We start from the raw sequence: 22,497 nt of genomic DNA, 5'->3' as shown, positions 1-22,497 counted from the left end.
AACAGTTGGTGAAGTAGTTACTGATTTTTAGAGATGAGGAAACAGGCTTTAGAGGCCTTGCCCAAAATCATAGTTGGTAAAGTGTGAACCTGGGATTTCAGCCCAGGTGGGTCTGGTCCTGATCTCAAGCACTGACCATTCTCTGTCAATTAGTAGAAAGATCCTGACTCTGTCTAAGGAAGTCAGGGGAGGCCTTCAGTATGATTTGACTTTTAACTTGTGTTAAAATAGTTGAATAAGCTTTCACTGGAGTGATGATGAGGAAAGTCATTCTAGGACAAATGGATGGCACAAAATGAGCAAAGCATAGATCGAAGAATGAGTACTTTGTATTTGGGAAATGCTAGGTAGTTCTGAATGACTGGATCTCAGAATACTTGCAATTAGTGGGTGAGGCTAGATCTTAAAGTACTTGGCACCATATTTAGAGTTTAGAATTTTTCTTGACATGGGGCAGTCATTGAAGAATTTTAGCTAGAGTGGTGGTGTTGTCAGATTTGTATTTTAGAAAGATAACTCCAGCTCCAGTGTAGAGAATGGACCTGGGAGGGGAAAGATTAGAGGTAGTAGAAAAGCCATTTGTATAATAGAAAAAAACAAAGTCCAGTAGAGAAATGGAGAGAGTCTGAATTAAGCAGTTGGAGTTACAGAAAGACATGGATTCAAGGAATATTTAAGAGATAAAATTGATATGACTTGATAAGAGTTTGGATGTTGGGAGTTAGATTTGGAACTCTTAGCTGATTGATTCCTCAGTTTCTGGCTAGCATGACTGAGTTAATAGTGAACCCATTGATTGAGATGAGGAGGAGCCGGTTTTTATTGGGGTGAAATATAAAGATATTAGTTCAGTTTTGAGCATTTGTTTGAGGTTCCTATGGGATATTCAGGTGGAGATGCATTTGAGTCTGGAGTTCAGAGAGAGCAGGCTGGAGTTAGAAGTTTGCATATAGATAAGTAGTTAAAGCTACAAGGGAGAATGGACCAGCTCACATTGGAGTAATGAGTAGAAAAGAAAAAGGAAGAGGTTTGGATATGGAACTCTCATTTAAGAGATGTGTGTAGGCCGGGTGCAGTGGCTCGCGCCTGTAATCCCAGCACTTTGGAAGGCTGAGGCGGGCAGATTAGGAGATCAAGAGATCGAGACCGTCCTGGCCAACATGGTGAAACCTCGTTTCTCCTAAAAATACAAAAATTAGCTGGGCATGGTGGCGCACACCTATGGTCCCAGCTACTCAGGAGGCTGAGGCAGGAGAATAGCTTGAACCCAGGAGGCAGAGGTTGCAGTGAGCCAAGATCTGCCGCTGCACTCCAGCCTGGTGACAGAGAGAGACTCCGTGTCAGAAAAAAAAAAAAAAAAGAGTTGTGTGTATGTGTTTGCGGGAGGAGCCTACAAATGAGACCCTGGTTAGGAGGCAGAGAGGAAGAAGAACTGGGAGAGAGCATAACAAATAAAGGAGGGGAAAATAAGGAAAGAAAGTAAGTTGTCTAATTTTGTGTCTACAACTTATTTTCTGTATGATCATAGGCAGGTCTCCAAATCTGTACCCTTATTTCATATGAGGTGTTAATACTATTTTATTTGATTTTGGGAAGTTGAAACAGTTTAGTGGAGGTAAACCGTAAAGTGCTCAACAACTGAAAGCATTTCTTCTTCTCCCGCTTCCTTGCTAACAGTGTGGCAGGACTGCCAGTTCTGTCTGATAGAAAGACCCTGTTCTGTGACTTTACTTGACCATATTAAGCAGGTGGATCAGGTAGTAGTTATATTACAAAGTGATGATTAGAGTCTGAGGACTAATCAATTTTTTTTAAATGAAGCTTCCTTTAATGCTGTAAAATGTTATTGTATAGGGCATTAATACCAATGTGCTTTTGCCTTGTTTTCATCTTCAAAGAAACAGGAAGTTCCACTAGATAATGTGAGAGCCCAGTGGCTCTAAAATTTTTCAATTCTGACGGTATTTCATGTCTGGATGATTTGTGATTTCACTGATATTTGAGCATCTGTAAATGAAAATATGTTTATATTTTAATGTGCTCAAGAGTATTTCATTTTGTTTTTTTTTTTAGAGACATGGTCTGACTCTGTCACCTAGGCTGGAATGCAATGGTGCAGTCATAGCTCACAGCAGTCTTGAACTCCTGGGCTCAAGCAGCCTTCCTGTTTCAGCCTCCCCAATGGCTGGGATTTCAGGCATGTGCCCACACCCGGCTCAACATTATTTTAAACATTTTTCTCTTCAGTGATAACTATACTTATATGTGGTAGTCCCAGGGAAATTGTGCCCTAGAATACCTGATAAAAGTGAGATATAGGCATTTGCCAGATAAATTCAAGGCATAGATTGTGAGAGTAGTTTAAAAAAAATGGAGTAGTTTTTCAAGGTGGTTTAATCTTCACTGGATGTCTTTAGATATGTTTCTTTTGCTGGGGTATGGTTTGATTGTGGTCCTAACTGAACGAATGGCAAAGGAGTAAATGACCTTTTAAGTCCTTTTGTAACTTTGTTCTGTCCATTAGTAATTGTAAAAGCTCCTATTAGGCAGCCTATTAAAAAGTGAGCTTTGGTTTGAAATCTTATTCTTTTTAATATTTTGCTATGAAGCTGTTTTTAGTAAACACTTTTTATAGTTTTTAATCATATCTAAGTATTGTTTTGCCTTTTGTAAAGCATTTAATGCTTAGTTGCTGACTCCCCAGTTGTATTTACTTCCCAGGGTATTATAGAACTCTTTAGAAAGGTTATTTTATGGACATTTATCAAACACACGTGCCTTGCATTTCAGTTCAAGAAACATTGTGTGTCTTTATGTCAAACAGTGCACTGAATGATACATGATACATGAATAAGATCTGGCCCCTCTCTCAAAGGATGTTACATTTCAATCAGTGCTCAAACTAGTTTTGGTATACTTACTCTTGTGTTTTTTAAGGAAATCATCTCCAAAAAACAATGTATTTATTTTTTTAGCTTTTACGTGTTTGAGGGACAAACAATATAACTTCATTTGCTGTATTTCAGTAACTTGTTCCTTTATTCTCGTTTATTCCTGTCTCTGTGAGTGTCTTTATATGTCAGTATTCTTTTCTTTCTGATGTTTTCCTCTTTCCATTTTTCCTGGTGATTTGGTAGTAGGAAGAGAAATGAATGAGCTAATCAGTAGTGACTGTTTTTTTTTTCTGACCTACTTATATGAGAGTATGGATGACTGGTATTTAACACATTATTCCTGATATTTTTATACTCATATTTTCTCTGCATTATTAGATATTATTTGAAGTCAAGAATTTTACGTTAGTAAACTCCACATGGCCTTACATTGTTTCTTATATGTATATAGGTTATTTGCTTAATGTGGTAGGTGCTTACTAATTAGTTTAGATTGGATGATGAATGGATGAGTAAGTAAATATGATAATAAAATTACTTGTTCAAAGACTACTTGAGTCTGGGTGTGGTGGCTCTTGCTTGTTATCCCAGCACTTTGGGAGGCTGAGAGGGGCAGAATGCTTGAGTCCAGGAGTTTGAGACAAGTTGCCTGGGCAACATGGCGAGACGTCATCTCTGCAAAAATACAAAAATTAGCCAGGCGTGGCTGTGCACACCCATGGTCCCAGCTCTACTGAGGAGGCTGAGGTGGGAGGATTGGTTGAGGCTGGGAGGTCGAGGTTGCAGTGAGCTGAGATTGCACCATTGCACTCCAGGCTGGCGACAGAGTGAGACCTTGCCTCAAAAATAAATAAATAAATACATACATACATACATACATACTTCATAAAATAAAGTAATATGAAGCAGATGGTTTTGAAAGGTTTTAGGCTGTTCAAAGCACTATGAAATTAAAAAACAAGTAGTATTTAATTATATAGGCACCTGCAACAAAATATCTTTATTTCTGTTAATAAGCCTTTTATATTTATTTTTAGATTAGCTGCGTAACTTTAAAGGAATTTGAGGCAGTAAATTGTAATGAGCTAGGAGGACAGGCTCTGAGTTGGACACATCTGGGTTCAAATCCAGGCTCTATGGGCAAATTATTTAAATTCTTTAAAGCCTGAGTCACCTCTTCTGTTAAATGGTGGGTAACTGTTATTGTTTTGTAGTGTTATAAGGATTAGATGAGATAATACCTAGAAAAACATTTTTATCATATTACTTGGTGGGGAGTTAGTATTCAATAAACATCGCTACTATTATTTTTTTGCTAAAAAGGGTATTTACGCACTTAAGATAAAGTTTATAGGTTTTTTTTTTTTTTTTTTTTTTGAGACAGTCTCACTCTTGTCGCCCAGGTTGGAGTGCAGTGGCACCATCTCGGCTAACTGCAACCTCCGCCTCCTGGGTTCAGGCTTCTCCTGCCTCAGCCTTCTGAGTAGCTGGGACCACAGGCACTCGCCACCACGCCCAGCTAATTTTTGTACTTTTTTAGTAGAGACGGGGTTTTGCCATGTTGGCCAGGCTGGTCTTGAACTCCTGACCTCAGGAGATCCGCCCGTCTAGACCTCCCAAAGTGCTGGGATTACAGGCATGAGCCAAGATGCCTGGCCAAGTTTATAGTTTAAGCTGTCATCTTGAGACACAGTAACAGATGATCCACATTTTCTGTGCTTTGTAATATTTTAAAGCTGCCAGTAGAATTTAGAACATGAGCAGAAATTACTGTGATGGTTACTTTTGAGAAACGTTTAAGCTCTTAGAACCCTATATTAATATCTAGATTCTTTTATGTTTATGAACAGTTTTTTTTGTTTCTAAAATATTTGAGAAGTGATTACATGTAAAAAATAAATGAAAAGCCTTCATTACTACATACATTCTTCTGTAATGTCTGGGTTTGTGGTTAAGTTGTTTTCTTTATTATTCATGGCAAACTGTAGTCCTTGAGACTATTACCCAAAATAAAGAGATGGGAGGTATTGTGGTTTTCAAAATTAACTATTTTGTTGATTATTACTCACATAGTAGGTTCATTTATTGTGCTTGAAACATACTTCAGGATGCATTAATTTGAGAAGTCATGGTTATGTGTTTCCTTAATTGCTTTTATTTATAGCAGCCATTGTATGACATAAATTGGATTTCAGTGATTTGGAGAAACTTTTTTTTTTTCATTAAACATGTAAAGCCTAGACATTGATAAATTTCATTGTGGTACAAAATATTGAAAATAAAACTTGATTTGTTGTTTTGCTTACCACCGTTCTAATTAGTGTTATTTAGTTCACATTGCTATAGTTCAGGTTACTTAGGTGTTTCTGAAATAGGCATCTACTTTCAGGAATTTACAACTTTTAGGAGGAAAAGGAACAATATGAGAAAAATATGGAAGTGTCAGAATAAAAATAGTTTAAAGCAGAGATTATTTTCTTAGCCTCATATGTATTGTAAGTATAACTGAATTAGATTGACATCATTCACATAAAATTAGTTTAAAAAATGTTTTGTTTCCTCTTTAAAAACCATTACTGTAGAGACAAAAGAATGATAAATATTATGATTTCATTTGTAAATGGAATTATGAGTGACATCCCTGGTGGGATTGGGTTCTGGATACAAGCTAGCTTTTCATTTTTTCAATTATATGTCTTAGTGTTGGCATGAGATAAAATTTCAAGTATGTTGGGAGAGAAAGTTTGTGTGTGTGTGTGTGTGTGTGTGTGTGTGTGTGTTGTGGGTGATGGTAGATTTAAAGGAGAGAACAGAAAGGTTGGAGAGGTAGCTGAAAAGATGGCTTTATTTGTTACGTTTAGATCTGAGTCATGAAACAGTTACAAAAATAATTATCTGGGACCAGATAAAGCAGTATGCCTTCTTGATCTGAGCATGAACTTGGACTGAGTTCTTCTCAGTCTGAGCCTAGAACTCTCCTTAAAGGTATTATCTGGAGCATTCTGTATAGGGCAGATTGCTGGGTCAGTTCAGCAGTAAATACTGTAAGAAGATGCTTAATTTATTTTTGAATACATAATAAACTCAAGAGACATTGTCTAATATTAGACATTGCTAAAATATTTTGTCTTTAGATTTAACCTGACATTTTAAAAAGACCTAGAAATTCTTCTAATTTATATTAGAGATTTAAAAAACTATATGTTTCAAGATTATGACTAAAAGTAATTATAGTATAGCTTCTAGAAATTTATAATGAAAATTGAATCAGTTGATTTCTTTTTTTTGGAGGAAAAATTAACTGCTTCAATTATCTGTATTGATGTTGAGTGTAGAGTAAAAATATTCCTTACATTGATTCAGTGTTGTATGTGAGGAATGATGTTAACACGTGATCACATTTAATTTTTAAAATAACCTTATGATAAATATTATTTTTCCTGTTTTGTAGACAGAATTGAGGCCTATTGAAATTACATGATTTGCCTGAGGTCACAACTAAAAATTTATGGTGCCTGGATTCATATCCAGGTTTTTCTGTCTGAAATTTTTATGTGGCCTTTATCAAACATAAACTTGAATGGTTTGGTATACAATTCTAGGTTGCCAACCCCCTACACACTTACCCCTTGGAAGATATTATTTCATTGTCTCCAGGCTCCCACTGTTCCTCTTGAAAAGTTAGCTGTCAATATAATTTCTTTCCTTTGTATATAATTTGTCATTTCTTTCCATTTTAAATGTTCTTCAGTCTTACTACCTGGTCTCTAGGTGTGAACTTTGATTTGCTTTGAAACTGAAAATTATTGTCTTCTGCTAGTTTTGGAAAATTCTCAGCCATTGTATTTTTGAATTTTGCCTTTCTTTTTTCTCCTGGAATTCATAATAGACTTATATGATGGATCTTCTCTTTCTACTCTGTTGCATTTCTTAATCTTATTTACTTATTCAGTCTGTATATGCTGCATTCTGGTCAGTTTCTACAGCTCTGTCTTCTGGTTTATTGATTCTCCTTTCATCTGTGTCTAATCTCTTGCTTCCTCAGTCCACTGAGTTTTTTTTTTATTTCAGTGACTATATATTTTAATGCCAGAAGTTCTTTTTGATTATTTTTCAGATAAGCTTATTTATTTTAAAATTTCTTTTCCCTATGTCTTTAAATGTACTTATTTTACAGTAGCTAAAAAGGCCTTAATTTTGCTCTATGTTGTATTAATTCTCCCTCATAGTGGACTGCTTTCTTTGTATCTCGTAATTTTAGATGTAAACTCAGTGGAAATAAAGTAAAGCCTGGGTAAATGGTATGTCCTGTACTTTTGTGATTTGTTTCTGTGAAGTGCCCTATGGAGAACTGATAAGTGAATAAACAAATTTTAGTTTGTCTGTGTAATGGGATACTACTCAGCAATAAAAAGTAATTACTGATACATATAAGGGCATAGTTGAATCTCAAAAGCATTATTCTAAATGAAGGAAATCAGAGTATATACCGTATGAGTTTATTTATTTTGCATTCTAGAACTGACAAAACTGCAGGCATACTTCAGAGATACTGTGGACTTTGTTTCAGACCATTTTGGTAAAGCAAATATTGCGATAAAGCTAGTCACACAAATTTTCTGGTTTCCCAGTGCATATAAAAGTTACATTTACACTATACTATAGTTTATTAAGTGTGCAATAGCATTACATCTAAAAAATGTACATGCCTCAATTTAAAAAGACTTTAAAATTTTTTAACTTTTATTTTAGATTTAGGGGGTACATCTGCAGGTTTGTTACATGGGTATATTGCATGATGCTGAGGTGTGGGATATGAATGATCCCATTACCCAGAGAGTGAGTGTAGTAGCCAAAAGATAGTTTTCCAACCCTTGCCTGCCTCCCTCCCACCTCTATTAGTTTCCAGTGTCTGTTGTTGCCATCTTTATGTCTAGGAGTATCCAATGTTTAGCTCCCACTTATATGTAAGAATATGTAGTACTTGGTTTTCTGTTCCTGCATTAATTTGCTAAGGATAATGGCCTCCAGCTACATCCATGTTGCTGCAAAGGGCATGATTTTGTTCTTTTTTAAGACCATGTAGTATTCCATGGTATATATGTACCACGTTTTCTTTATCCAATCCACTGTTGATGGATACCGAGATTGATTCCATGGCTTTGCTATTGTGAATAGTGCTGCAGTGAACATACGAGTCCATGTGTCTTTTTCGTAGAATGACTGGTTTTCTTTTGTGTATATACCCAGTAATGGGACTGCTGGGTCAAATGGTAGTTCTGTTTTAAGTTCTTTGAGAAATCTCTAAACTGCTTTCCATACCAACAGTGTGTAAATATTCCCTTTTCGCTGCAGCCTTGCCAGCATCTGTTGTTAAAAAAGACTGTATTGCTAAAAAATGCTAACAGTTATCTGAACCTCAGCAAGTCTTAATCTTTTTACTGGTGGGGTGTCTTATCTTGATGGCTGCTGACGGATCAGGGTAGTGGCTGCTGAAGGTTGGGGTGGCTGTGGCAATTTCTTCTTCCTCCTCCTCCTTCTCTTTTTCCTCTCCTCCTACTCCTCCTCATCCTTCTTCCTTCCTCCTCCTCCTTTTCTTTTTTTTCTTTTTTTTTAGAGGCAGGGTCTCACTCTGTCACCCAGGCTGGAGGGCTGGAGCGTAGTGGTGTGATCATAACTTACTGCAGCCTCAAACTCTCGGACTCAAGCGATCATCCTGCCCCAGCCTCTTGAGTAGCTAGGATCACAACTGACTAATTTTTTTTTCTTGTCCCTAATATTTTATTGGTCACCTCTAGGCCTGTGTGCGGCTGGGCGGGCTCAGGAGTGGGCGTCACTATTCAGCTCCCAGGTGGAGGCATGAGAAGGCCTTGGCCTAGCCCTCCAGGGTCCCAGACTGTGGTGTTTGGAGGGGCAGGTCTGGCCTTTCCTGGGTCAGCACAGGGCACCTAGGTAGGGGCACAGGTGGACACCCAGCACAGGCACCTAGGTAGGGGCACAAGCTCACTATCCATTGGCCAGCCTAATTTTGTTTGGAGAAATATTCCTTGCTGTCATCCACGTTGGGCTTTATTGTGTCACTGCCAAGCTTCCAGCCAGCAGGACAAAATTCCCTGTGCTCGTCCGTGTACTGGATGGTCTGGACCAGCTGCAGAGCCTCATCCAATGACCGTCCCACAGGCAAATCATTAACAGTGATCTGGCGAAGGACACCCTTGCCATCAATGATAAAGAGGCCCCAGTAGGCAATGCACTCATCTGTTTTCAGCACACCGTAATCCTCAGACAAGCGTCTCGTCACATTAGCAAGCAGGGGGATGTTCAGGGGGCCCAAGCCTCCCTCCTTCCGGGGGATGTTATTCCAAGCCAGGTGGGTGAACTGAGAGTCCACCAAGATGCCCAGCACTTCACAGCCCAGTTTGCGGAAGTCCTTGGCATGGCTGCTGAACGCGATGATCTCCGTGGGGCATACAAAAGTGAAGTCCAGAGGGTAGAAAAAGAGGACCACGTACTTCCCTTTGTAGTCTGACAGCTTCACCTCTTTGAAGGCGCCATCCACCATGGCTGTGGCCTTGAAGTTAGGGGCGGGCTTTCCCATGCGCGCATTACCTGAGGCCATGACTGAATAAGCTAGGTGGGCAAAGGCTAGATGCACAGATGATCACATGTGTGGACCTGCGTTCTCAGTGCCCATGTGACTAATTAAAATTTTTTTTTTTTTTTTTTTTTTTTTTTTAGAATTGGCATCTTGCTATGTTGCCCAGGCTGGTCTTGAACTTCTAGCCTCAAGTGATACTCCTGCCTTGGCCTCCCAAAGTGTTGGGATTACTGGCGTGACCCAATGTGCCTGGCCCAGGGCAATTCTTAAAATAAGACAACAACAAAGTTTGGTGGATGTATTGACTCTTCCTTTCGTGAAAAATTTCTCCATAGCATGCAGTTATACTGTTTGATAGCATTTTACCCACAATAGCGGTTCTTTCACAATTGGAGTCAAACCTCTCCCAACCCTGCTGCTGCTTTATCAACTAGGATTATGTAGTAATCTAAATCCTTTATTGTTATTTCAACAGTGTTCACAAACATCTTCACCAGGAGTAGATTCCAGCTCAAGAAGCCACTTTCTTTGCTCATGCATGAGAAACAACTCATCCATTCAAGTTTTTTTTTTATTTTTTATTTTTTGTAGAGATGGGGTCTTGCTGTGTTGCCCAGGCTGGTCTTGAACTCCTGGTCTTAAGCGATCCTCTTGCCTTGGTCTCCCGAAGTGTTGAGATTACAGGTGTGAGCCGCTGTGCCCTACCCCATTTATGTTTTATCATGAGATTGCAGCAATTCAGTCACATCTACAAGCTCCACTTCTAATTCTAGTTCTCTTGCTGTTTCTGCCACATCTGCAGTGACTTCCTCCAATAAAGTCTTGAAACCCTCAGAGTCATCCGTGAGGATTGGAATCAATTTCTGTAACACTCCTGTTAGTGTTAATGTTTTGACATCCTCCCTTGAATCACAAATGTTCTTATTGGCATCTAGAAGGGTGACTCTGTTCCAGAAAGTGTTCAATTTACTTTGCCCAGTTTCGTCAAAGGAATTCACTGTGGCACCTATAGCCTTACAAAATGTATTTCTTAAATAATAAGATTTGAAAGTTGAAATAACTCCTTTATCCATGGGCTGCAGAATGGATAAGCAGGCATGAAAACAGCATTTATCTCTTTGTACATCTACATCAGAGCTCTTTGGTGACCAGGTACATTGTCAGTGAGTGGCAATATTTTTAAAGGAATCTTTTTTTCTGAGCCATAGCTCTCAAAGTTGGGCTTAAAGTATTCAATAAGCCATACTGTAAACAGATGTGCTGTCATCTAGACTTTGCTATTTCATTTACAGAGCACAGGCAGAGTAGATTTAGCATAACTCTTAAGGGCCCTAGGATCTTCATATTAGTAAATGAGCATTGGCCTCAACTTCAAGTCATCAGCTAAATCAGCCCCTGACAAGAAAGCCAGCCTGTCCTTTAAGGCTTTGAACCCAGGCATTCACTTCTCCTCTCTAGCTAGGAAAGTCTTAGATGAAATATTTTTCCAATAGAAGGCTGTTTTGTCTACATTGAAAATCTGTTGTTTAGTGTAGCCACCTTCATCAATGATCTTAGCTAGTTCTAGACAACTTGCTGCAGCTTCTACATTAGCACATGCTACAGCTTCTGCATTAGCACTTGCTGCTTCACCTTGCACTTTTGTGTTACGGAAAAGGCTTCTTTCCTTAAACCTCATAAACCAGTCTGTACTTGCTTCATACTTCTGCAGCATCCTCACCTCTTTCAGCCTTCATAGAATTGAAGACAATTAGGGTCTTGTTCTGGATTAGGCTTTGGCTTAAGGGAATATTGTGGCTGGTTTGATCTTCTGTCCAGACCACTCACACTTTCTCCATATCAGCAATAAGGCTGTTTTGCTTTCTCATCATTCATGTTCACTGGAGTAGCACTTTTAATTTCTTTCAAGAACTTTTTCTTTGCGTTTACAACTTGGCTCTTTGGCACGAGAGATCTACCTTTTGGCCTGTCTTAGCTTTTAACATGCCTTGCTTGCTAAGCTTAGTCATTTCTGGCTCTTGATTTCAAGTGAGAGACATGCAGCTATTCCCTTTCACTTGAACACTTAGAGGCTATTGTAGGGTTCTTCACTGGCCTAATTTCAGTATTGTGTCTCCGGGAAAAGGAGGCCCGAGGAGAAGAGAGACAGGGCAACAGTCTATTGGTAGAGCAGTTAGAACACAGTATTTGTCAATTGTATTCACCTTGCCATAGGGCATGGCTTGTGGTGCCCCAATACAATTACAACAGTAACATCACTGATCACTATTAACAGATATAATAAAAATGGAGAAGTTTGGAATATTGTGAGAATTACCAAAATGTGACATAGAGACACAAAGTGAGCACATGCTGTTAGAAAAATGGCACCAGTAGACTTGCTGGATGCACAGTTGACATGAATCTTCAAATTGTAAAAAATGGTGTCTGCAAAGTGTAGTAAAATGAGGCGTGGTAAACTGAGGTGGGCCTGTGTAGGGAGAAGGGAACAGGAGAGTGCATGGTGAGAGTTGCAGGTCGAATGCAAAGTGGCAAAAGGGAGTTTTCTGGGGTGATGGAAATGTTCTTTACCTTTGTTGTAGTGATAGTGGTGGTTATGCAGTTCATAAAGTTTTCAAAACTCATCAACTCTACACTTAAAATTAGTGGATTTAATTGTATGAAAATTATACCTCAATAAAGCTGATTTTTAAAAAGCAGGCAAAATTCATCTGTAGTATCAGAATAGTGATTAAAGTACTGACTGGGAGGGATAAAGGATCCTTCTGGGGAGTTGGAACTGTTCTGTATTTTGAAGTGAGTGTTGCCTGGGTGTACACAGTGTATGTGCACAGTGTAAAAGGTCATTGAGCTGCACACTTAAGACTTGTGCACTTTAAGTTATATACCTCAATACAAAAGGAAAAAGTTCTAAAGAAGGATTATAATATAAAGTTGAGAACATCTCCAAGAAAGTAGAGCAAAAGGACAGAGAGATGGGAAAAAGGAGGGAAAAACTAAGAAAATTAGAGGACCAGCCGAGGAAGTCTAATTCCTGGATAAAAGGCATTTCACAACAGAAAAAAAATGGAAAGAAATTTTTAATGAAATAATTCAGAATATTTCCAAAAATGGAAAGACATTAATTTCTACATTAAAAGAACGCCAAATAGACCCATTTCAAAGCATATCATCAAAAAGTTTAGAAAACTCATGTCAAAGAGAAGTTTCCAGAAAAGGGGAAAAACAAGTGATATATAACGAATTAGGAATTTAAATGACTTCAGTCTTCTTAATCTAATATTGAAACCTAAAATGTATTAGGGAAATGCCATAAAAATTCTCAAGGAAAATTATTTCCAAACTAGGATTCAGTAGCCAGACAAATTCTCATGGAAGTATGAGGGTAGAATAAAGGTATTTACAGACATGCACTGTTGCAAAAATTTTTTCTCCCATCTGTAGAAAATGTGCTCCATAAAGGTAAAAGAGTGAAAAAAGAAAGAGAAAGACATGTGATACATAAAAAAAGGACAGCATAGAGGAGGCAGAAGGGCTCCCCAGGATGAAAGGAGGTACCAAGTTGAACAGCCTTGGAGGGTAGAAAGAGATAGTGTCTTTCTCCAGAGCAAAGGTCAGGTGTGCTTACAGCCTTGGAAGATACAATATCTCCCTTTGGAACAAGGGGTAGGGAAGCATAAAACTTAATAGATTCAGGTTCTCTAAGCTTAGTCCTCCTCTCCTGTGATGCAGACTACTTCCTTTGCAGATGTTACATGGCCCTTTTCAAATTGCCCCATGGGAATTGGGGCTTGGGGAACTGGTGGAAAAAAAATACCTTTGGTTAGGTTGTCTTCTGGAAGCTTTATAGTTTTAACTCTTACATTTAGGTCAGTAATCCATTTGAATTAATTTTTGTATGTGATGTGAAGTAAGGGTTGAGATTCAGTTTTTGTTTTGCATATGGAGAGCCACTTTGTTTCAGGACCTTTTTGCTGGAAAAAATTGTCCTTCCCTTGTTGAATTGCTCTGGCAGTTTGGTTGAAAATTAGTTGGCTTTGTATGTATGAATCTGTTTCTTGACTCTCTAGTTTCTTTCACTGATCTTTGTGTCTGCCTTTATGTCAATTCCACACTGTCTTGATTACCGTAACTTTATTTTTTTTTTTTTGAGATGGAGTTTCGCTCTTGTTGCCTTGGCTGGAGTGCAGTGGCGCGATCTCGGCTCACCGCAACCTCCTCCTCCCAGGTCAAAGCAGTTCTCCTGCCTCAGCCTCCTGAGTAGCTGGGATTACAGGCATGCCCCACCACGCCTGGCTAATTTTGTATTTTCAGTAGAGATGAGGTTTCTTCATGTTGGTCAGGCTGGTCTCGAACTCTCAACCTCGGGTGATCCACCCGCCTCGGCTTCCCAAAGTGCTGGGATTACAGGCATGAGCCACCGTGCCCAGCCATGATTACTGTAACTTTATAGTAAATTTTAAAATCGTGTAGTAGACATCAACCCCCAACAGGCATTTTTCCCCTCAACCTTTTAGAAGTACCCCACCTGAATACATCTGTGTTAGTAAGTCCTCCTACTTTACTGTTTTTCAGAACTTTTGTCTATTTTGTGTTCTTTCATTTCCATATAAGTTTTAGAATCAGCTTGTCAATTTTTCCAAAAAAGGCTGCTGGGATTTTGATTGGGATTTCATTGACTCTATGGGTCACTTTCAAGATAATTTGACATTTTACGCATATTGAGTGTTTTTATTCATAAACACATACACACGTATCTATTAATTTAGGTCATCTTTAATTCTCTTAGATTTTAATAGTTCTCAGTTTACAGATCTTGCACATATTTTGTTAAATTTATCCCTGAATATTTAATATTTTTTGGATGATTTTACTCTTTTTAGTTTCCGGTTATTTCTTGTATGTGGAAATACGATTGATTTTTGTATACTGACCTCTTATGCTGCAACCTTACACAACTCGTTTATTAGTTCTGGAGCTATTTGCAGATTCCCTAGGATTTTCTCCACTGACAGTCATGTGTTCTGTAAATAAAAGCAGCTTTACTTCTTTTCCAATCTGCATGCCTTTTATTTTTGTATTGCCTTATTGCAGTGGTTAGAACCTCAGTTCTAATGTGGAATAGAAGGGGTGAGAACAAATATCCTTGTCTTGTTCTTGATCTTGGAGAGCATTTAGTCTTTCACAGTACATATGCTAGCTGTAGGTATTTCATAGATGTCCATTACTCGATTGAGTAAATTGTCTTTTATTCTTAGTTTGCTAAGCGTTCTTATGAATTATGTTGAATTTTGTCAAATACATTTTCTGTATCTATTGAGATGATTTATAATGTTTCATTTTTATTCTCTTAAAATTGTATTGATTGGTTTTAAAATAAACGGTCTTGAATTCTCGGGAAAAACGTCACTGGGTCATAATACATTATCCATTTTACATATTGCTGGATTTGATTAGCTAAAATTTAAAGATTTTTTGTATCTATGTTTGTAAGGGATATTGATATGTACTTTTCTGATAAGATCTTTGTCTGATTTTGGTGTAAGGCTAACACTGGCTTTAAAATATGAGTTGGATAGCCAAAAGAACTCTGGCAAAAAAAGAAAAAAAAAGAGTTGGAAATATTTCTACCTCTTCTGTATTCAATTTCATTAATTGATAAAGGACTATTCAGATTAACTACTCTGTCTCTTCTTGGGCAAGCTTTGGTATGTGACCATAGTAGAATTTGTCCATTTCATTAAACCCTCTCTTGTCTTTCAGTAGCTCCAAGGTTTGTAGTGATAGCCCTCCTTCATTTTTTGTTTTGGTAATGTGTATTTTTTTTTCTCTCTTTCCTGGTCGATCCTACTAGAGGTTTATTCATTTTTTTGATATTTGTGAAGAACCTGCTTTTGGCTACATTGAATTTTCTCTTGTTTTTCTGTTTTCTATTTCATTGATTTCTTCCCTGAACTTTATTACATTGTTCCTTCTGCTTCTTTTGGTTTTAATTTGCTTCCCTTGCTAGATCCTTAAGATAGAAGCTGAAAGCGAGAGTCGGCAAACTGCAGTCCAGGGGCCAAATCCAGCTTGCCACTTGTTCTTGAATGGCTCATGAATCAGGAATGATTTTTGCATTTTTATAAGGTTGTAGAAAAATCAAAAGAAGAATACTATTTTGTGACATGTGGAAATTAAATGAAATTCAGATTTCATTGTCCACATATAAGGTTTTATTGGAACACAACCGCACTTAGTTGTTTACAAATTGTCTCTGGCTGCTTTTGTGCTGGAATGGCAAAGTTGAGGGGTTGTGACAGAAACCATGTGGCATTCTCATTGCTTTTGCACTGCTGTTTCTGAACTGTAATCAGTGTTTTAAGTGCCATGCATATCACTGTGCTGTGACATTTTACTTTATTATCAATGCATACACATCATGTCAAAACAAGAAAAGATGAAAAAAATAGACTTGGAATGTTATACTTTTAAAGCACGCTGAAGCATGGATTATTGAGTTATGATAAGTCATTGTATTATGCAGTGATACTACAGCTGTGTTAAATACAGTATACACTGATATTACGAGACTCTGCATTCATCACAATATTCCCAACTCACAGGAAAGTAATGGTCAGAAAAATGAGAAAACATAAAAAGGAATATCTTATTCCAGTAGAATTTCTTCACAAAATTAGAAAATAAAAATCAGGCTGCACCCAGAGTAAATTTCCAAGTGGCTCATTTGTTAGCCAAGCAAGGAAGTCATTTATCAATAGTGAAGTAACTAAATTGTGTTTGGTTACAACAGGTGCAGAATTGTATCTGGAGAAGGTAAACTTAAGACTATTAGTCTTTTGGCAAGAAGAGTTGCTCAAAGAATTGAGGACATCAATAATCAATTAAAAAACAAGGCAAATGATTTTGAGTGGTTTTCCTTGGCTTTTGATGAGTTGACAGATGTTACCAATACTGCTCAGTTGTTTATTTGAAAAGTCAAGGCTGAGTTTGAAGTTGTTAAATAATCTTAATGAATAGTGTGTGTCGAATAGCTAAAGATAAGAATATTTCAAAAAGTTAAGAAAACACTAATGGCATGCAACCTGAATGAAGTGTAGTCTCCTAAGATGTGTTATAACTGATGGTAGTAAAAATTTGTATAGAATAGAAAAAAATTCAGGTGGACAAATAAAGCTGTGAAAGTGTAAGATGTTTAAAGTCTACAGTTACTTATTTTATTTCTTAGCAGGTATTTTGCAGAGAATATTTGAATCTATCATGTAATATTGAACCAGTAGTGTCAACATTTGCTCTTGTGGACTTAGCCATTATCAGTTCTAGGAATTTTTGTCAGAAATAGAAGCTGAATATTCTCACTTGCCGTGCTGTACAGCAGTTTGATGGCTTAATAGTTGTAAGGTTTTATTGCAAACTTTTGAATTTAGAAGTGAGATTGAAATTTTTCTGAATGTGAGAAACTGCTGTCAATCTGAATATTGAACACTGGCTTTAGAAATCAATTTGTGATGCAGGCTCAATAGTATTTCTTAATGAATTCAACCTAAAATTACAAAACAGTTCTTATATCAAAACTAATACTGCAGTAAAGTTATTTCAGTGGCAACCACTATTCTTTGAATCACAAGTAATATCAAGTCATTTTATATAGCTTTCCATGCTGTTATAAGTTAAAACAAAGAAGGTCTCCATTCCTACCCAGTTTGCAATAGGTATGTTTTCTGATTTCAAACTACAGTTTCAGCAGCATTTTTTAGAACTCGATGTAAGTGCCAAGGAAATTTCCATTTAACTGTGTAGTTGAGGCACTTTTTATTTAACCTTTAATTGGAATGATTAATCTGCAAATAATGGCATGCTAAAAGGTAAATACTAAGAGAAGAGTAAATCCTTTAAATGCCTTCCAAACAATGATTATGCTGAATTGAAATCATATACTTGTGATTACTATCAGTATAAAGTAGCACCTAACTGGTACTTTTGAAAAAAGACATTTTCAAACATGAAATGTATTGTATTCAAGCTAAACATTAGAATGTATGAGCATTTGTGATTTGATTTTGATGATAGGGAACACTAACTTTGAATCCCAACTAAGTGAAATATTGTCCCTAAAAAGAGTTTCATTCTTCTCCTTAGTCAACCTGTCTTACAGAAAGTTGTACTCTGTTATTGTTTCTATAATATTTTGAATTGCATTGATAAGAATTATGGAGTTTTTGTCTCATTATATAAGTAGTTATATAATATCCTTCATTTTGTTTGTTAGCCCTCAAAGCCTAAAATATTTACTTGTCAGGTCTTTTATAGGAAAAGTTTGGCAACCCCTCCTTTGTATCAGGATATTTTTATCTTTCATAGTTTTGTGTCTGTATTTGTGGGCAGGATTTATGCTTTTGTTTCACAATGATTTTCAAGGGAAATAATTTATAGAGCATCTTTGTTTCTACTGGATTTATTAATTACATATTACTCCTTATAATAAGACTATATTGTTTTGTGTTAATGTTCTAAATTTGAAGATGAGACTTTTTTGTGGTTGTCCTGTATTCTGTGGATAGGATCCACTGGACATTGAAATTTGTTACTGTGTAAAAGTAGTTGTATTAGTCCATTCTCATGCTGCTATGAAGAAATACCTGAGACTGGGTAATTTATAAAGAAAAGAGGTTTAAGTGACTCACAGTTCTGCATGGTTGGAGAGGCCCCAGGAAACTTACAATCATGGCAGAAGGCACCTCTTCACAGGGCTGCAAGAGAGAGAATGAATGCCAGCAGGGGAAATGGCAGATGCTTATAAACCCATCAGATCTCATGAGACTCACACATTATCATGAGAACAGCATAGGGGAATCACCCCCATGATCCAGTCACCTCCACGTGCTCCTGCCCTTGATATGTGATTATTACAATTCAAGGTGAGATTTGGATGGGGACACAGAGCCAAACCATATCATTCCACCTGTGGCCCTTCCCAAATCTTACGTCCTCACATTTCAAAACACAATCATGCCTTTCCAACTGTCCCCCAAAGTCTTAACCCATTCCAGACTCAAAAGTCCAAATCCAAAGTCTCATCTGAGACAAGGCAAGTTCCTTCCACCTATGAGCCTGTATCAAAAGCAAGTTAGTTACTTTTTAGGTATAAGGGGGGTACGAGCATTGGGTAAATATACCTGTTCCGAATGGGAGAAACTGGCTAAAACAAAGGGATATAGGCCCCATGCAATTCTGAAATCCAATAGAGCAGTCATTAAACCTTAAACTTCCAAAATTATCTCCTTTGACTCCACATCTGACATCCAGGTCACACTGATGTCAGAGGTAGGTTCCCATGGCCTTGGGCAGCTCCACCCCGTGGCTTTGCAGGGTACATCCCCACCTCCTGGCTGCTTTCACAGCTGGCCTTGAGTGTCTGTGGCTTTTCCAGATGCATGGTGCAAGCTGTCAATGGATCTACCATCCCAGGATCTGGAGGATGGTGGCCCTCTTCTTACAGCTCCACTAGGCAGTGCCCTAGTGGGGACTCAGTGGGAGCTCCAGCCACGCATTTGCCTTCCGCACTTCCCTAGCAGAGGTTCTCCATGAGGGCCCTGCCCCTGCAGCAGACTTCTGTCTGGACATCCAGGCATTTCCATACATCCTCTGAAATCTAGGTGGAGTTTCCCAAACCTCAGTTCTCATCCTGTGCACCTGCAGGCCCAACACCATGTGGAAGCTGCCAAAACTTGGGGCCTGTACCCTCTGAAGCCATGGCCTGAGTTGTACCTTGGCCCCTTTTAGCCATGGCTGGAGTGGCTGGGTGCAGAGCACCAAGTCCCAAGGCTGCACACAGCAGGGGGGCCCTGGACCCAGCACAGGAAACCCATTTTTCCCTCCTAGGCCTCTGGGCTTGTGATGGGAGGGGCTGCCAACATCTCTGACATGCCCTAGAGGCATTTTCCCCATTGTCTTGGTGATTAGCTTTTGATTCCTTGTTACTTACGCAAATTTCTGCAGCTGGCTTGAATTTCTCCCCAGAAAATGGGTTTTTCTTTTCTATTGCATTATCAGGCTACACATTTTCTAAACCTCTATTCACTGCTTCCCTTTTAAACATAAATTCCAATTCCAAACCATATCTTTGTGATTGCTTAAAACTGTATGCTTTTAAGAGCAATCCCCCCTTCCAAATCACCTCTTGAACACTTTGCTGCTTAGAAATTTATTCCGCCAGATACCATAAACACCTCTCTCAAGTTCAAAGTTCCACAGATCTCTAGGGCAGGGACAAAATGCTGCCAGTCTCTTTGCCAAAGCACAGCAAGGACAAGTTCATCTTCATGTGCAACCACCTGAGCTTGAACTTCATTGTCCATATCACTATCAGCATGTTGGTCAAAACCATTCAGCAAGTCTCTAGGAAGTTCCAAACTTTGCCACATTTTTCTGTGTTCTTCTGAGCCCTCCATACTGTTCCAACCTCTGCCTGTTGCCCAGTTCCAAAGTCACTTCCACATTTTCAGGTATCCTTGTAGCAGCACCCCACTCCTGGTACTAGTCTACTGTATTAGTCCTTTCTCACACTGCTATGAAGAAAAACTTGAGACTGGGTAATTTATAAAGAAAAGAGGTTTAATTGACTCCCAGCTCTGCATGGCTGGGGAGGCTCAGAAAACTTAGAATCATGGTGGAAGGCACCTCTTCACAGGGCGGCAGGAGAGAGAATGCATGCCAGCAGGGGGAATACCAGACGCTTATAAAACCATCAGATCTCATGAGACTTACTCATTATCACAAGAACAGCATGGAGGAAACTGTCCCCTTGATCCATTACCACCACCTGGTCCCGCCCTTGACACGTGGTGATTATTACAATTTAAGGTGAGATTTGGTTGGGGACACAGAGCCAAACCATATTAGTAGTGTACTATTTGTTGCTGTGTGATTCTCAAGTAATACAACTCTGCCTTCATGGAACCTATAAGGGGAAAATAACATGACAAACACATAAACACATTTATTTTTAAAAATCTGTTGGAGTCCGTTGAAATGCCTAGAACTAGTGATGGTTAATTTTCAGGAAGAATTTTTGAGTCCCTGAAGAACAGATAAGAGATTGAGAGTCAGAGTAGAAAAGTCAGGCTCCCCAAACCAAAGTTTAATTCCCTGAAGAAGGCATAGAGTAGTATTTTGATTTTCTTCTTTATGTGTATTCATTGGTTTACTGTTCCTGGAAATCAGAAGGCAATTTTGACTCTTTCTCAGGATATCATTCTCCTGTAACTCTGGACTTGCTGTTCTTTTTAGTCTTGGGAGGAAGTATCTTTGCATAGAAGCCTTGGATGATTCTGGGAGACTTTTGGAAAGCCTGGAAGAAAAGCCGGAATTACTGGACTGGAGAGCTTTGGTGGAAGCCAGAAATCTAGAGGGTGTTCTAAGTAACATCTTATAGAGTGGAAAATAACAATAGTTATTTGCATGGCCAAAGAGCTATAGAGAATGATGGGGTCTTAGAAGATTACAAATTGGGGTTCAGAGAGTGTAATTTATAGGTGTTTGCTTAGATTTAAGTTTGAGGCAATTACGTGAGTATAAATGGTACATGGACAACTATAGACTGTTCTTTAAAATGTATTCTTTAAGTATAACTTTTTATTCTTGGGGCCAAGAAGTTTTAGTGAGAACTAGTTTTTATAGTTTCAGCTGACTTCAAATAGAAAATATATTCATATATTTATGTGATATTCATATTTTTTATGTTAAGAATAAATTGAATAAAACAAAACAAGTTCATCTGTTATTGCAGCATATGGTAATTATGAAGGAATAAGGAAAACTAGTGTCCAGTTTTATGTACCTATAAGTAAATCAATAATTCAGAGCTGTGTGACCTCTATCCCTATTATTTCCGTGGGTGTTCTTTTGTAATCTCCTTTGTACTTCCAAATTTGAAAACTTTGTTTAGTATTATAAGATGCATTCAGATACCTCAAAGAATGGTAACTATTTTGACTTTCAAAGTAGTTCTAGGCTGGGCGCAGTGGCTCACGCCTGTAATCCCAGCACTTTTGGAGGCTGAGGTGGGTGGATCACCTAAGGACAGGAGTTTGAGACCAGCCTGGCCAACACGGTGAACCCCGTCTCTACTAAAAATACAAAAATTAGCTGGGCATGGTGGTGCACCCCTATAGTCGCAGCTACTCAGGAATCACTTGAACCTGGGAGGTGGAGGTTGCAGTGAGTCAAGATCATGCTGCTGCACTCCAATCTGGGCAACAAAGTGAGTCTCTGTCTCAAAAAAAAAAAAAAAGGTAGTTTTAAACATATTTTAAAGAATAATAAATGTTTTAAAGTCAGTGCTGGAAACTTTAAAAAAGTCGTTATATTTTATGTTTAGGTCTCTGAAAGAAGATGAATTTGGCTGAGATTTGTGATAATGCAAAGAAAGGAAGAGAATATGCCCTTCTTGGAAATTACGACTCATCAATGGTATATTACCAGGGGGTGATGCAGCAGATTCAGAGACATTGCCAGTCAGTCAGAGATCCAGCTATCAAAGGCAAATGGCAACAGGTAAGATGATATTGAAGTATTAGATGAGTTAGGATGGCAGTACCCTATTATATTTGAGAGATTAGAGTTGGAAAATCTAATTTTGAGTTTGAGATGGAAATAGTTCCTATTTATCTGAATACTGAAATACATTTAAAATATACTCTTGAATAATTTTCTAGTATCTTACCTAGTTAATGTTTTTTGATCATGTATTTCGTGAGGTATGTTTTGAAGATATTTAATTCCAATTGAATCTACTTTAACTTTTTTCTCTTTTCATGATCAGTTACCTAATTGTATGACTGCAAACTTTTGAAATAAAGTATTTCATTCATTCATTCTTTTTTTTTTTTTTTTTTTGAGACAGTCTTGTTCTGTTGCCCAGGCCGGAGTGCAGCGGCACAATCTTGGCTCACTGCAACCTCTGCCTCCCAGGTTCAAGCAGTTCTCCTCCTCAGCCTCCTGAGT

At 38.1% G+C, this 22,497-nt stretch overlaps 2 protein-coding genes across 8 annotated transcripts in view; one reads left to right on the top strand and one right to left on the bottom strand.

Annotated features, from left to right (window-relative positions):
• The window catches only part of KATNAL1 (katanin catalytic subunit A1 like 1), a 93,326-nt gene that overhangs the window by 2,014 nt on the left and 68,815 nt on the right, over positions 1 to 22,497 (top strand). For 6 of the 7 annotated variants that reach the window (XM_002824138.5, XM_009248532.4, XM_003778182.4 and 3 more), the window contains exon 2: positions 21,872 to 22,047. In XM_002824138.5, coding sequence (XP_002824184.1) covers positions 21,886 to 22,047 — 162 coding nt within the window. In that variant the 5' untranslated portion in view covers positions 21,872 to 21,885. Of the gene's footprint in view, positions 1 to 18,020; positions 21,755 to 21,871; positions 22,048 to 22,497 lie in introns of those variants that run through there. The other variant, XM_063714873.1, reaches the window with a different exon arrangement.
• LOC100461663 (peroxiredoxin-2-like) lies at positions 8,729 to 9,513 on the bottom strand. Its single transcript, XM_054528860.2, has one exon. It carries the CDS (start codon positions 9,511 to 9,513, stop codon positions 8,917 to 8,919), a length of 597 nt encoding a protein of 198 aa, XP_054384835.2. The 3' UTR covers positions 8,729 to 8,916.

The sequence above is a fragment of the Pongo abelii genome, chromosome 14 (genome assembly GCF_028885655.2).
Source record: "Pongo abelii isolate AG06213 chromosome 14, NHGRI_mPonAbe1-v2.0_pri, whole genome shotgun sequence".
Taxonomy (NCBI): domain Eukaryota; kingdom Metazoa; phylum Chordata; class Mammalia; order Primates; family Hominidae; genus Pongo; species Pongo abelii.
Note: the sequence above shows the minus strand (reverse complement) of the source record. Positions and strands in the feature narration are given on the sequence as shown.

Excerpts from the sequence above, each read along its gene's own strand:
- LOC100461663 (XM_054528860.2), bottom strand. The coding sequence starts at position 9,513 with ATGGCCTCAGGTAATGCGCGCATGGGAAAGCCCGCCCCTAACTTCAAG.